We start from the raw sequence: 16745 nt of genomic DNA on the forward strand, positions 1-16745 counted from the left end.
TTATTTTCCATGTCATTCGAAGTGGGCATTTAACATGATAGCCACACGAATTTGACCAAATTATTTATTATATTCTTGATATTATCTCGTTTCAGATGATGGCTCATAACACGACCGTCCAACTAGGGGGAAACGCTTTTTTGATGTGTAAAGTTGCTGGCGTCGATAGAGTGGGAGTGGGGGTGGGTTTGTTATTGGTGTTGATTTCTCTTTTGTTATTTAGAAGTAGATATTAGATTTAGATTATTTATTTCATCGCGAGTATTTTTTTTAATATTGCACGTTATGTCTGTATACTATTTTCTCGAGCATCAAAAACAAACAACTAATTTAATAATGGTGAATGGCTATTGCCACTCAGAATAAAACATCTATATTTCAATAAATCAGACAAAAATTAAGGCTATGATACATTTGGATTTGTGTAAGAGAATTCTTTGAATTTTTCCTGATCCCATGGCTTTATTTGATCTATTATTGATGGTAATCGCACCTTTTCTCTTGTGTACGCTCGATCGAAGTAATGTGTGTCCAATGGATGTTTCTAAAAAATGTAATCGTCAAAATCAATTTCATTTGAATGATGTTGTTCATCAATATCATACAAACCATAAAAGTTTTTCTTACAATTTCTGGCTTAAAAGGTGATTCCAATTGTCTACGCTCCAACTTTTTCCAATCAATTTCATGGAAGAAGACATTTTCGGTAATTTCACCATGCGGACTGGTTGGTGAACCTAATCGAGTATTCGTTTTTTTGTCCAACAACTATCGACATTTCGATTCATTTAATGTTAATTTTATTTCCATAAATAAATAAAGAAAACCGACACTTACTTTGCCTAATATGTTCAAGGCATAGTCGCTTATGTAGAATGGATACCATGGAATTTCATTACAAATTGACCAGAATAAAGCGTCTTCGTCACAACCACTAAATGGCGACTGTCCCACCAACATTTCATATAAAAGCACACCAAATGACCACCAGTCTGTACTTTGATTATATTTTTGGCCCTAAAAAATTAACAATCATTATTTAGCATAAAGAAGATAGATAGAAAATCGATTGAATGAATAAAACACGTTCAACACTTTCCGTTTTATAAACCATACCATTATAATCTCTGGACTAATGTAATCAGGCGTTCCACAAAAGCTTTCGGCCGTTCGATCCAAGTAAATATCTAGTTTGCACAATCCGAAATCACAAATTCTCACATGGCCATCAAAATCTAGTAGAATGTTGTCTAATTTTAAATCACTAAGAAGCAGAGCATAACGTTGAGATATTAATACAATACTATGTGAGAATGCATGTTTGTTAGTTTGTATAACGTATTTTGTGGTATCTTGTTTGACTACATAGTTAAACTATTTATAAGTATATATTGATTATTAACCAGAAATATATTTTTTCAAATGCGTCTGAGGTCAGACCAGTACTTCACATTATCCTTGCAATCGCAAGTAATTTTGATCTATCATCATAACTTATGGCTCATTGGTTAGTCATGATTTTTTACATATATCGCGATACAAATATATAGATATTCATTTTGTGATAAAATTAAGTTTGGACACATTTCCCATTCAAAAATTTACTTCTTTCCATCGTCCAAAAATCTCAAGAAATCGGGAGTGGGAATTGTGTCAAAGTGTGTCTATTACAAAATAAATATCAAAATTGTTTTTCTCGTCCCTGAAACCATCCCAATACGAATTTTCAAAAATTCACTCGAAAAGGTAAATTCCATGTTGATTATCTCAGGAACATTGAATCGATCTGACAAAACAGTTAGCACCATTGAGTTCTTCGGATCGTTAGATCAGTTGTCAAACCAGACAACCAGTTCAAAACTGGTACTAGCTTATTACAATGGTTTATTGAAAAATAAAAAATGAGTGGTTCGTCGGGTGTACACGTATGAGTTTCTGGCTGCTAAAAATTTGCATTTCAGACAAAGTTCATGATCTTTCAATCTGGGTCATAAAATAGATAGGTTAGTTACGTTTTTTTTGAGAAAAATTACGATTTTACTTGAATTCTCCGACTTTTTCGATACTATGACTACGACTTCGCCGAATTTTTTTATTTATATTATGTGATGTAGATGATGGAATATAATACCTTTCCAACGAGCCCTCTACCATAAATTTCTATCGAGAAGTCCAGCCGAAACGGCCGTCTGTATGTCATTTATCAGAATGCTAAGATTTTTTACTCCCCAGGGTCCAAGAAATGTGTGTTAGAAATATTGATCTTGAGTTATGAAATATTCTGTATATATATATATATATGTATGTAAAAGGAAACCATATTGTGTTGCAAAGATTCTCCACGTTTTTACAAACGTTGATCAAGTTTGTATCTTTTTTAGATTTTTACAACGAAGAAATTATCCCATTGGGACAAATGATTGTCATTATTTTTTATATCACACAGTTGGTTTTTGTGTACCTTTCCCATATTTATTGTTTTCTTTTAGATCGATTTGATAAGTTTATACGTTGTAAGCACAATTCGTATCAGGGGACATTCAATCCAATGAGTTTTATCTTCTTATATAGAATAAGTGGCCATTAACTGCAAACGAATATAAGAATTTTACAGGGGCACAATATACCTTCAACATTTCCAAGGTAGAATGCACATTTTTATAACTCAACGGTTGTAAATTGAAAGAACTTATCAACAAACGAAACCACTAAATGGCTACTATTTAAATGTTATTGACGGTTATTTTTGGGCTATAAAAATTCGGTCACCTCTGTTCAGCTGTGATAATTGTTAAATTTTCTTTTTTTAATTGTTTCAAGTGTAAAATATGTTTGATTGTCGATTGCATTGTTTACAACAATTTAATCGTTAAAAGGTACGGCCCGTAGAAAACAAACAATCTGTTTCAAAAAATCTTATTAATTTAGTTCTAAAAAATACTGTTTAGATCGACAGGAATTTCCCATCCTCATAATTTTCCTTTACTTTATTTCCATCATCCAAGTTTGAGGCAATATATTATTGGTATTAAGGTTCATGTATGTATGATTACCATTTAGTAGAGGTAGGCGCAAACTTGTCTATGGGACAAGCCAGTAATTTTGTGAATTACCCGCATAGCTGGGCAGACTGAAAAAATCAGGGGGGATTGGGGTAATTTCCTCAAAAACTCCTAGCAAAATAGGACATTTTCAGCTATGATCCAAAAACCCTAGCAGAATGAGAAAAAATCTATCCAAAATAATGAATATATAATAATAATGAAGGTAACGCAAAAATTTGATGTCTCAGGATGGGGTAATCCCTTCTCCCCCTCTGTCTGCCCAGCTATGATTACCCGACATATCAAAAAAAACTTTAAAAAAATTGTTCGTTTCTCCGTCTACTAACATTCAGTCGCAATTTGAACCAGTACATACTAAGCAACTAAGTGTAGCACGCAAAGAGACGGCGTTAGTATGTTCTTTTGTCAGTAGTGTGTGGAGGAGGACATTTACCCCCCTGTGATTTGGATGAGAATAATTTTTCACGAAAATTTTTCGGATTTGCTAGGGTTTTTGATTCAAAAAGAGAAGACCTTTTTTTACTCAACAAAAGTGCGAAATAGGATAAATTCTCTCGATTTGCTAGGGATTTTCACTGACAAAAGTGACCTCCAAAAAAACGAAATCACCATCTGAAAAAAATTTCTCGCACACAAAAAAAATCTATATAAAATAAAAAAACATACCGATAAATAATTCCTTTTTTATGTAAAAATTTCAATCCGGAAACAATTTCGGCACCAAAAAATTTTGCCTGGCTCTCGCTGAAGCGACCGTTTACTTGAATGTGAAACATCAAATCTCCACCAATCAAGTAATCCATCACAAAAAATAGATGATTCTTAATTGAAAAAATGGAGAATAAAAACGATAAAGTTGAAAAATAGACATGTAATTATTGATGTAGTAGATTCAAAATTGAACTTTAATGTTTCACCTCTGTTTGAAATGTAGAGTACAAGTGACACAAATATGGATGATGTGTGCCCAGAGTGAGAACTTTGCGCTCAGTAAATGTGCAATCGACATTATCATCCCTAATTAAAACGTCTTTTTTGAGACATTTCACCGCGTAGTAATACTCAGTGTTGCAAATCTCAGCCAGATAAACCTTCAAACAAAGTAAAATAGTCACTTGACAAATAATTTTTCAAAAATAAAATTTTTAAACATACTTTACCGAAAGCTCCCGTTCCTAGCACAGCTAAGAAGTGAAAATCATTTACTGTATAGTTTTTGAAATGAGGTAGTGTGGTTGCTGGTGGAGTAATTTTGCCTGTTTGATGCTGTGCAAGGTACTGTGCATAAGTGAAAGATGTTTCTAGAAAGAAAAAGACAAATTCATTGAGTTTTTTGGAATGTTCAGACTTTGACAATGTAAAAATTTGCAAAACTGTAAATTTCAGACCAAATTTTTTTGTATAATAATAATTTGTAATAATTATATCGCTAAAAATGAAAGTGATTTGAATAATTTCACTCTTGCTCTCACTGAAGGATGTTTCCTTGAGCGAGATCAGTTGGAGTGATTCATCAAGTCATTTTCATTCTCAGCGACAGTTATGTGATGAATAATAAGAAAATATATGGTACTATGTGGCGTCCGATGAGTAAATATAAATACACTTAGCTCGAAATACAATTGTAGTAAACAATAACTGAAAACATACTTGTATCTTGAATGAAATAAAAAAAACCTGTCGAGGCGAAGAACGAGTGACGAAACCAAAATTTAAAATACAACATTTCTGATAACAACAAGATTACCAACGTTTTGAAACCACAAATGGCGCTAGCCCATGAATTTGGTGAATGTAATGAAGCCGTTGGTGAAATTTATTCAACAAATAGTCTCATTTGAAAAACATGCCTCATAGAAATCTCAAAAATGGTAAATCTTCTAGCCAAATGGAAAATAAAATAAATAAATATACCAAAGACGGGTTAAAGTGCCACTTTTTTGGGGAAAAAAATTATCAAACACGTTAGATGGCGTTAGTTTAAATGTAAATTTCTATGTACATACGGTGGCGCCGCCCTACACCAAAAATTACTGAACTATTGAAATATACCGCATTTTTTCTCTGTGTGTAAAAGTCTCATATTCATTCTCGGACATTCAAGTGATAAAAAGAACGAAGAAACCATCAATTTTGGCACACTAATTTTCCTTGACCATTACAATAAATTGTATTTGATTGACGTTCGCATATAAATTGTTTTTGACATTCAATTTGAATGCAGTTCAAGGTTGCAATCACACTGTTTACACGGGACTTTCTGAAACTTCCCCATAACAAAGATTTGTTCAGACGAACTAAAAATAATTTAAAACATCTTTGAAAAGTGATCTTATAACGTATATTATGGTCAATAGCGGTAGGAATGAGTCTGGAAAACACAAATTTATACAAGTTGAAATACTTCATTTGGTTATGCATTAAGATATTTTTTTTTGTTTAATGTTAAAGTGTCAGAATGTTTATCGTTTTGATCAAAACAATAAGAGACAATGAAACGAAATCGACATATTGTTTGAGTGCCACTATTATTCTCTAGATTATTCTAGTTCATGCAAAATATATCAGAGTCATTCACCATTTCACTCGTTCGGCCTACACACAACGATGTTTATTTACAATTGCAAACAAACGGTAAATTTTCTTCTATTAGGAAGCCAATGCTTTGATGGTATTTGATATTGTTGTTTGCTTTATAGTATACCACATGTACACATTTTCATCTCCCCATCATCAATGTATTTTATCGTCAGACTATGACGTTGTCATTGCGTTGCCTTTAATCAAATGTGCATTGCTTTGTCTGAATATGTGATGAGTTATTTATTTGAGTGAACACACTGCCGTATAATTCGTGGCTTTGAGAAATAAGCTCGTTGTAATTCGTGTCGTAGCGATTTTTTTTGTTTACAATCGTTTATACTTCGTATGTTCGTTAACCCGTTGCTTACATCTATTTGAAGTGTGAATAATTTTAATTTTACTTTAATTGGTATAGTATGCGATATATATCATGCGGAAATTCACATTTTATTGACATTGTTGACATACTGATATCAATATACATACAAAAGTGCGAATAAAGAGTCGAGGAAAGAAAAATCCATGTTATTCGTCGTTAAAAGAATTTCAAAAAATAATGATATTTGTTGATCGATTTTATGCTCGAGATGATAAATCTTTTTTTTTCGTTCTGTGGGACCTTTTTTTTTACTTTCGTTATACTGGATATAGCGGCATTCAATGTTGTCAATATGGGTTCTGTTGTGGGACAGTTCAAAGTATTTCGACTTTAAATTCCACTTGAAATTTAACAAATATAAAATTTATACATCAACTTGAAATTAACGGCTGAGAAACTTGCCAAATAGGAATCAACGAATAAGAATAAAAACATATCAAAAACATATTCATTTGGTTATTTAAGTTTCAAAAAAAAAAAAAGAAGAGATTTCCATCTTTCTCTATTTTACTCATCACAAATGTTTTCTAATGATGCAAAAAGAGCCACATTGAGAATATTGATGTTTTCTGGTTCATGCAGGCAAATAACTAAGTTCTATTGTTTGAAATAAACATTTTCTATTTAGAACTTATTGAGTATTCATGGAGAAACATTGACGAAAAAGGGCTGTCCGAATATTGAAACTGAATACGTAAATTGAAATTGACAATTTCAGGTATTGAAATTTAATTTGTGGTCTATGGAATGCATCGCAATATGTCACGAATCTTCATCTTTCTATAGATAATCTATCTTTGGAGTGAGAATATTTACAGGAGTTGAAAAAATTTATATTCGATGGAATATTTTTGAGCATTATTTTTTAATCGGTTGGTTCGCCTTACCCAACATATTTTTTTGATTTGCTGGAGCCGTTCCACCACTTTTAAAGCCAGAATCGTTGCAGCTCGAGCTCATGCAAATTAAGTCTTTGGCTTCGGCTGTACTGGATTCTATGTATTCAGTATTCGACTCATCCTCACTGTTTATTTCTTCAATTTCAGATTCACTTTCACTGTAATAATGAAATCGTTTCTGTAACTGTCGAGGTGTTGCAATCAATGGATATCTGGGTGGCTCATCGTTAATATAACATTTTCGCTTATGATCTAATTTCACAGCCTTTTGTGGATCGAATTGTTGATGCTTCTTTTTCTGATGACGACGTTTCAACCCCATCGCGTGTTTATATATCGATCGATTCAAAACTATTTCACGTGCACTATATGCTAGCGTATTTCATAAAAAACAATAAATATAAAATATTACTTAAATTTAACTAAGGAACTAATTGATATCGAACAGAAAACTATTGAATACTCGTTGTTTAAACCGTCAACAAGCGACTGAGTTTGAATAAAAAAATGTTTGAGTACAACGCATTATGTACATGGCGATACTGTTTAATTCAATCACAATTATGTTGATTCATTATCATAACTCTCTTAACTCTTTTTTGATCATGCTTACTAATTCGTCTTGGCAATATATCAGAGATCGGCAACAAAATTTTAATTGTTATTTAATCATGCAATGCAATCAAATCGTTGCCAATTTCAATAATGGCGCGTACAAAAATTCTCATTTTGTAGTTACTGAACAGGTGTCTTGACATCTTTATCAAGACTTGTCACTATCATTTGTGTAATAGAAAAACGCATTTTTATTCATAATATACTGCATACGTTACATGATGATTTGCAACTCCGAACGGAAATTGTTGACGAAATAAAACGCATTTCCTTATGACTGAAAAAAAATTCGGAGAGAAAATAATATTACATTCATATTCACCATAACTTATAGTGAGTGTCAAAATTGAGTCCAAATTGCACAATTACCATCTACAGTGTCATATCTGGCTGAATATATCCCTTTCAGTTATCTTACAAATGACTATAAGTCTTCACATTTTTCGGCAACTATTTACATATTTATCTGATTTATGGCGACACTCTTTATCTTTTTCGATTCGTATTGCAAATTTGGTAAATATTAACTTCAAACGAGACAAAAATCAGTTGAAACTGTTTACGGTTTCATGCGTATATTTTCAATTATTCCATTAATTATTCCGTCGTATTGCATGAAATACCATTTTCTTTATTATATCCTGGTTCAAGTGCAATACAAGCACATACATTCTTTTAAAATAATTCAATCATTTTTATTTCTTATAGTTATGGTAGCCCAGATTTGAAAAAAAGCAACAATAAAAAAAATCCATTACCGCATGCCATTTTGAATACATTGTTTTTAAATTAAAATATTTGTCGTTTTTCAACTCTTAACTAATTCTAATTAAAATATTTTTTTAAATAATAATGGCGGCGTAGAATCAAATTTCGTGGATTCGACGAAGAGACTGGCACATATTATCATCGGGAGCACAGATGTACACAAACGACGAAAGATTTGCCATATTGCATACACCTGGTTCAAACACGTGGACATTGCAAATAAAATTTGTTCAACGTCGGGATCACGGCATGTATGAGGTAAGCAGTTTTTTCAATGTCTCTATTGGACTATTGTGTTTTTTTATATATTGAAGCATAATTTGATGCCAAGTGCTTCAAAAGCAAAGAAAATCATTTAATTTTCTCTCTTTCTCTTTCAATATTTTTTGTCAATGGAATCAAAAGTGTCAAGTAAGTGAAATACACATTTTAATTAATTTTATAACTTTGTTGATATATTTTTTTTAAATATTCGACGATCGACTATATTACCATATTCTGTGAGTGGCATACTTTTAAAAATGGTTCTGTGATAGTTTTACACGTTGACTCCGTTTTAACAACACATCTCACATAATTCTGATCCGATAAATTCAATGGTGTCAACCGCAAGAATTTTTCCGAGCTATGACCACATATCAGAAATAATGAGCGGCTGTAAGCATCATTATTCATGAATTAAGCGAGCACCCTCAACTCAAATGGACAATTCATTGTATTTTAAAAACTCATTTCGGATCTAATCACTGCGCCAAGTTTTAAATTTGTTGATACAACCTCCCCATGATTAGAAGCTTCTTTCGAATTGCTTTAACCAATTTGGTTATATGCACGACCGATCAGAGTATTCTTAAAGACTTTTTATGAAACATTTGACAGAATTGTGCAACAAATGGTGTCTGCCGAATAATAATAATTATTATAATTGTAGTTATACCATCGTCCATAATTGTGTATCATTTTCTCCTTTCATTTATTGCTTTTTTTGTTGGACATATCATATAGGTATCAACATCGACAGGTGTTATATCGCATTTTGTTAATCTGCAAGTTGTTGTCCCTGAAGCATTTATCTTGGGCTCTGGTGAATTGCATGTTGATAGTAAGTATAATTGTTATGTGAACAAGACCTAAGAATATATGTTATAATTCTGTTTTTATTGACATTTTTAGTGGGATCAACTATTAATTTAGTTTGCATAATTGAAAAGGTGAGTGAATGTATTTCATCATTATAGCAAAAGTTCAGAGAAACAATGAGAAATTATGGCTATGAGAGGAATTTTTCTTTAAATACGAATCAATGAAAACAATGCATTTACAAACATGAATACAAAATTGACGTTTAACATTATGGCATTTGTCATAATTTCTCATTGGCAATAAAGCAATGAAATACCTTTTTCATCAATATTCCCTTTCCATCTATATTGTCATACATTTCTATAAAACTCTTCTGTTTTGCTTATACGAATTTGATATCATTTAAGTTTGTCCAATCGTTTTATTTTATAATAATGAGCATTTTTATTTTCCAATTGAACTAAATGCTACTCTTGCTTACTAAACGATACTAAAATACCTCATACCTCAACAATGCATACAGATTTTCCAATGAATGAAATAACGAAGAAATTTTGGATAAGTCATCTGCAAATTATGATATTTGATAGTGTTGGTTCAATACCGTTCATATCTATCAAGAACATGTAACATGAATTTGAAGTTCCAATTTATTTGAATCGGTTTGGACCTTCGTTTAAATGAAACCTAGGATGTTTGTTCATATTTTCACCGCACAGTTTAGTACCGTTCAACATGAAATCTATTAATGGTGAGCTGTGAAGATTAGTGCACTCACATACAAACAAGTTTTGAAGTTTTCCAATATTCTCTTACCTGCCAATATCCGTGCATCTCGAACAACAACAAAATATATATGATAATATTAATAATAACAGTGTACATTTTTTTTAGCAATGCTACATCTTCAAGAAGAACGTTTCGTTTTTTTTTACATAAATAATGTCATTTTATTTTATTTTTAAATAGAAGCATAAAATATATACAACATCTACAAATTGTGAAAATGCGCGCATTTTAACCACTTTAGACGAATTGAAGGGAAATTGTAGCATCATAGAATGTAGCATTAACAATTAACAAAAGAACGTCGTTGTAAAATGTACAATATGAACATATAGACGTATCCCGTATACAGTGGAAGGAAAAACGAACCTTTGTATCAACAGAATCAAAATCAACCAAGCGTAACTTTTCAGCACATTACACCTTTTAAAATGTACACCTACAATTTATCGATTTTATTTATAAATATATTCGTCATCATGGCTCAGATAATTTCTTTGAAACTCTTTACAACAATATTTGTGTGTTATATTACGTAGTAATAACCATATACGTAATAGTAATACCATTGAATTTTCACAATTTCGAATGTCTGCTATTCATACGGGTTTAACATCTTCAGTTTGGAAGCGCGCACCACATCAAAAAAGAAAAAAAAATATGTAAACCAACCAATATATGGTTGCACCGTTCTGGAAGGAATGCCTTGTTCGTGTTCCAAATATAAATTATAGTGCATTTTGAATTGGATGTACGTTAAGCTTTGTATAACCATTTTTCTCTCAGTATTCAACGCACAATAGTAGAATTGATCCACAAAAAATCAAATTCCATTGATTGGTTTGTTCAATTTGTGAAAAAAGGCGTTTAATTGAACCACAATACAAATGTATAAAATTATTCGACATGTACGAAAGTCGGAAAAATGGAAAAGGATCTCATTTTGATTTCTTTTATTCATTCTTATTCTACGATCATTGCTTTTTTGTTGGTTTTCTCATTTTATTAGCTTAAGAATGGCATGTTATATGCCATGACAATTAAAATGAAGTGGCATTCGAACTTATTTTCTTCTCCTTTTTTTATCTTTTCACTTGAAATGAGTAGAGCCCAACGCCACCGCAATATGTTTATTGGAATCTGAATGACCGTATGATTAATTACGATGATACACGCAGAGACATAACTATAGACACAATACCGGGCCTTAGAACACAAAGCCGCTTAATTATACGTGAGCCACAAATATCAGATTCCGGTAATTATAGTTGTTCCGCACCAAACACTGAACCCGCTAGCATATATGTATTTGTCTCAAAAGGTATGTACGTTTTAGTAATTCAACAATTATTCCAAAGGTTAGTTTCAAGTGATTTTTAATACACGTTACATTACAAATTTGACCATATCTCAATCTCAATTGGGTCATCGAATGCTGTCGGTTATTTATACACTTTCTCTCTCTCATCCACCAAAATCGAAATGTTATTTGCTGAAGATCAATAGATTGCTTGCAATATAATTCGTATTTTGCATTCAATTTCGATAATATCGGTTTCAGTTGAGATATTGCATTACATTAAGTAAAGCCATTAACTCAAATTTATGCATAACATTCATCAGATGAGAAAATATATCCGACACTGTTATGGTAAAGTAAACCATATATCGAATCAAAAGCAATAAAAAGAAAACTTACCACGTCAAACAGATAGAGAAAACAATAGAGAAATGAAACTTAAAAATATATACAGAGCCTAGTACAGAGCGTTCCAATTCGTTGAAAAAAAAAAAGACAACGAATAAAATGTTTCAAATTACTTTAAATATTGGTTTGCGTGGTTTAATAACCACTAGTTATGCAGCCTTTAAATACCGTTATACACACAAATAATTTTCGATATTTTCCAATGGCATACCAACATTGTTGCAATAACGGATGTGCATTGCCAAAGCCACCAATAGTAGACCACCAACAACAACAACATCAGCGTAATATTAAATTAACGGCCGGACGAATGCCGATTGGTTTCAAACTGTCCAATTGCCCAATGAGCTAATATTTAATCAGTAAATTGTGAATCGACTCGGCGATAATCCAGCAAATCGGTTTATGTGACTTTTCCAGTTGCGTTGTGGCAATACGGTATGAGTTAAAAAAAACCTCGTACCGACCGCACACAAAAAAAAATAAATGTCAAACAGCCGATGACCTATTTTTCTCGATTTCCTAAAATTAAAATCACTGAAATTGAATTTTAGTTTGGGTAACAGTTGAAAAGCACTGCAAGTGAACCGCAAAAAACAGGCTATAATAGACAATTTCATTGACTTTATCGCTCAAAATTTATAAGTTTTACGCATTTCTAACTTTTAGGCGACAACATGGCCGCAATTTCTCGCCGTAAACCAATCCCGGGAACAAGTTCTGCTGCTCAACTTAAATATTTCATCCAGAATTTATTCTTTTCAAGTGCTCTGCTCAATATACTGATATTCAGGTGAGTTTTCCAATTCTCCTTTCATTTATTATTTCTGTTTTTCTTTGCCATAGTTTTCCATTCATTTCCATTTTTCCCTTCATTTGTTTCATTCATTTGTAATTTGTATCTATATCAAAGAGCGTCAGGGCATTAGTTGGACGTGTTGGGCCAAATCAAAAAAATCCATTTTTCATCATTAAATTCATATCAAGCGTCAACATTGGTTCCAATTGACTGATTTACAATTTTTCTGTTCTCTATTACATTATCGGATACGGACAAATTTGTGCTCCTTTTATAATTTTCGAACAAAAAAGATAAAAACGCTTACCAAACAAATTGATAAACTTTGATAATTGCATATAAAAATACGAAATGCGAAGTAACCAGAAAATCGATAGCCCTTTTTTACGCTCAATGATTGAATTAGTTAAGGTTCCAGTTTGAAGAAAAAGTCTGGAACAACATTAAAGTTTTCAATTTTATACAAACTAAACGGAACAATGGACTTTAAAACATTACGATTTATTTTTGTTCTACGTTTTCTTTGCAGATTTTGGTAATGCACTTGAATAAAATCATGCGATTTTCCGTGTTACGTGAACCAACATTCAACCAAGATTCAACTAAGATATTAAAAAAACTAGTATCAAATTTTAGGTAAAAATTTAGTTTCTAAGTTCAAATGAAGACACTTAAATGTAAAAATGATGAATAAGAACGATTGCATCGTTTACAAAAATTGTAAGAAGAAGATGGGCAAAAATAAAATGACAAAATTAAGCAGATTGGATTTTTTTATTGTTATTGTATATGAATTAATATTAATTATATTTTATTGATCTCTATTTTTCCGAACAAAAGAAAAAAAAAACAGACAGACAAAGAAAAAAAAAATACTTTATTAACTTATAAATTGTGAATATCTTTACCAACCAGATTTTTGGTTTAAAATATAACTATTGTGAAAATGTTGTAGTTTTTCTGAATGAAAATAACCATGACTTAGGATTGATAAAAAAAAAGATGTAGAAAAGCGAGAACGAATATTCACAATATTCACGATGGAGGCCATGTACGAAGGAAACGGATGAGCTCTTAGAAGTTCTAAGTTAAATATAAAGTTGGCTTTAAAAACAACAAATTATAACAATTCGTTATGTTAGTGATTGAAGATAAATGATGACAGAAAACTGACAGTTTCTCGTCGAGAATTAAAACTCTACATATATATTAAAAGTTTATTTATACAAAGTAGCCAATGATCAACAAAGTGAAAAAGTTAATGAAACAAAAAAGAATACATTCTGAATGGTTGTTTTTTGTAGTAAAATTCAACTTATGATGAAAATATTCACTTCAGTAGAAAATAAAAAAAAATCTAGTCCATTTACGTAGAATGAACGGTCGAATCGAAACACCGGAAAACTCCATTTACATTCTAGTGTAATTGACCAACACTAGAATTACCTTAGTTGGACTTTTGCGATACAATTTGACCATTATATATTCTATTTAAAAAAAAACTCTATAGGCGAACAGTGGTTGTAATTCAATGTTCAGTTAAGAAGCAATAAGTTGAATGTATATGATATCGATATAAATATATACATTTATCTGCGAGTGTTTTTCAGAGACTGAGTTATCATGAGAAAATAACACAAAAATGAATATTTTTTATTAGCAAAGTAATATATGAATGGCCAAAGGCCATAGGATGCTCGTAATTTTATCAAAAATTTCGTATATTTTATCGAAATTACCATTAAAAAATGTTTTAATGTTTTATTTATTAATCGAAATAAATATTTACACTCGCCGAATGAATAAAATTATTAAATCCTTTTACCCAATACCATGTATGTACAAATTGTTTTTGTGTTTCAACATCTCAACTTCATGTTGCAAATAAAGCATAATTGTATTTGATTCTCATCTATCTGTCCATTGATAGCATGGGATAAATATTGAAAAAATACAACCATAAAAAAACAGACAGACCTATCTTCCGAAATCACAGGTTCTCGCAAAATCGAATTAGTATACAAATGTGTATCTCTTTTTCTTTTATTTGTCATTTGATAACCTATCACAATTTGTCACCAATCCAAAATGAAAAATGAACGTAATCATTTCTGAACAAGTTTGAAAATGACGATTACACCAACGACCAATAATTAGTCCAAGTTCTTCTCAAACATAAATATATCTCTGATGTATGACTAACCAGTTTAGTAGGAGAAAATGAACATAATATAGAAACTTTGAAAAGCTTATAAGTTATAGCGAAAATCCTTTAAGAGACGTGGAAAAAAGTTCATAACAAACACGAAAAAGTACGTTTCTCCATAAAAGACACACACACACACAGAGACACAAACAAAACAAGAAAATAGACAAATTGATGAAATAAAAATAAAGTGAATAAGTCTGAGAAGGAAATGAGATAAATAAATACAACAAGCTCACTAAAACACTGTTTTGTTGACACTATAAAACACACCAATGAAATGAAAGTGCGTTACACTCTCCCTATCGTTCAAGATTTTCAAAACGATTTTTGCAGTTGATTTTATGCAATTATGTTGGAAAATACGTTACCTGGAATAATTTTGTGATATATTCATCAGTTTGGAGATAATAATTACGTTAAAATATCCGATATTTTTGAATTTCAAATTGATGTTGCACAAAGGAGAACTCTAAAATGATTTGTATACAATTCAAATGAAATGACAAATTATTGCAATAACCATTGTTAATAACCATGATTATTGATTATTTACTATTTTTGATTTATGTTTCGCAATCTAACTACTGGGTTGTAAAAAATTCTTTATCGATTTTTTTTAGTCGCACATCTCTGAATTTAATAAAAATGAAAAGCTGCCATCAAAATTTAAGAAAAATGATGTTCAAGGAAAAAAAGTATAAAATTGACTTCAATTTTGAAGAAAGTTGAAAGGTTTGCAAGAAATAGAAACCATTAGATTTTGATCGACTTTGGTTGATAGGGTATAGTTTCATCAAAAATATCTATTTTTTGGAACGAGAAAACCGAATATGATATTAATTTTGCCATACAAATAATTTACGACACACTTTTCGACATGCATAGCTCGAACCTAATGTCTGGGTTATTCTTTTCACAAAAAAAAAAACATTCTGAGATGAAAATTTTATATGGGAAGTACCCCTAATATGTATTGAAATTTCTTCAAACTTTCGAAATGTTAGCTTTTTGTGAAACAAATAACCTGTGCAAAGTTTACGTAATTACAATATCATACAGCCATTGATTCCATGCAAAAATTCCCATTTTTAGTAATTTTTGTATAAAAGGTTAGACAAAAATTATATGTATCGCAAAACTAATGTCAGATTCAATTTTCTCGTGAATTCAAATTTAAGTAAAAATATATAATAAATGCATGTCGTGGATCACAGTGCGGAAAAGTTCATCTTACAGATGTAGAACATTTTATTTGCTTTAACCATGGAGTCATCCACGAAACTAGAAAACTAGAAAAACCGTAGTAAAAACTAGCACAATTCAACTTCACACTAAAGGGGATACCAACTCATTTTTATTCAATAGCAAAATTGTTTCGATCCACAAGCATCATCTTCCGATTTTGTCTGAACATAAGATACGATTCTTTATGAGAGAAGTATTATTAAAAATAAAAACTGTATTTCGGTCCTTATGAATTTGGTTTTATAGAACTGCTATAGCAACTGTGATGAAAGCGACTAAAATGCGTAAATAAAAAAATAACGGAAATTCATCGATAATTGCGAAAAAGAAATGAAAAGAATTCTTTGAAAATTCTTGAGAGATAACACTTTGTTTGTGGGTAATCGGACCCCTCCTTTATGATAAATGTTTAACATAATGCCAATACAATGCTCAATGCATACAACTTTTTGTTTAAATAACGATAAGGAATTTTTGGCAACCTAAGATATTTTTGCGAAATATAATCCAAAAAAAGTACATCAAAATTATGGGCTTTTAACTCAAAAATTTGAAAATAATTTGAAATTCAAGCAACAAATATGGGACATTTTTATAACGACATTT

At 31.1% G+C, this 16745-nt stretch overlaps 2 protein-coding genes across 8 annotated transcripts in view; one reads left to right on the forward strand and one right to left on the reverse strand.

The window, feature by feature from the left end:
* The window catches only part of LOC116352416 (zwei Ig domain protein zig-8), a 54304-nt gene extending 40849 nt beyond the window's left edge, over positions 1 to 13455 (forward strand). For all 5 annotated transcript variants that reach the window (XM_031784996.1, XM_031784992.1, XM_031784995.1 and 2 more), the window contains exons 4-11: positions 96 to 182; positions 8406 to 8567; positions 8715 to 8720; positions 9315 to 9411; positions 9483 to 9520; positions 11286 to 11499; positions 12556 to 12679; positions 13215 to 13455. In XM_031784996.1, the coding sequence (XP_031640856.1) occupies positions 96 to 182; positions 8406 to 8567; positions 8715 to 8720; positions 9315 to 9411; positions 9483 to 9520; positions 11286 to 11499; positions 12556 to 12679; positions 13215 to 13224 (738 nt within the window). In that variant the 3' untranslated portion in view covers positions 13225 to 13455. The remainder of the gene's footprint in view (positions 1 to 95; positions 183 to 8405; positions 8568 to 8714; positions 8721 to 9314; positions 9412 to 9482; positions 9521 to 11285; positions 11500 to 12555; positions 12680 to 13214) is intronic.
* Positions 330 to 7436, reverse strand: LOC116352414 (putative protein kinase C delta type homolog). Of its 3 annotated transcripts, none has more exons than XM_031784987.1 (8): positions 6915 to 7436; positions 4221 to 4366; positions 3983 to 4156; positions 3732 to 3886; positions 1117 to 1264; positions 838 to 1017; positions 610 to 768; positions 330 to 544 (listed from the first exon to the last, which is right to left on the reverse strand). In XM_031784987.1, the coding sequence occupies exons 1-8, from the start codon at positions 7246 to 7248 to the stop codon at positions 404 to 406; spliced, it is 1437 nt and encodes a 478-aa protein (XP_031640847.1). In that variant the 5' UTR covers positions 7249 to 7436; the 3' UTR covers positions 330 to 403. The 3 variants fall into 3 exon arrangements, with proteins under 3 accessions (XP_031640847.1, XP_031640848.1, XP_031640850.1); XM_031784988.1 differs by having other exon boundaries at positions 628 to 768; positions 6915 to 7432; XM_031784990.1 differs by lacking the exon at positions 6915 to 7436 and adding an exon at positions 5118 to 5575.
* Positions 13456 to 16745: the final 3290 nt, after the last annotated feature.

This window comes from Contarinia nasturtii, unplaced genomic scaffold (genome assembly GCF_009176525.2).
Source record: "Contarinia nasturtii isolate CC-2019 unplaced genomic scaffold, AAFC_CNas_1.1 Cnas_scaffold_187, whole genome shotgun sequence".
NCBI lineage: Eukaryota > Metazoa > Arthropoda > Insecta > Diptera > Cecidomyiidae > Contarinia > Contarinia nasturtii.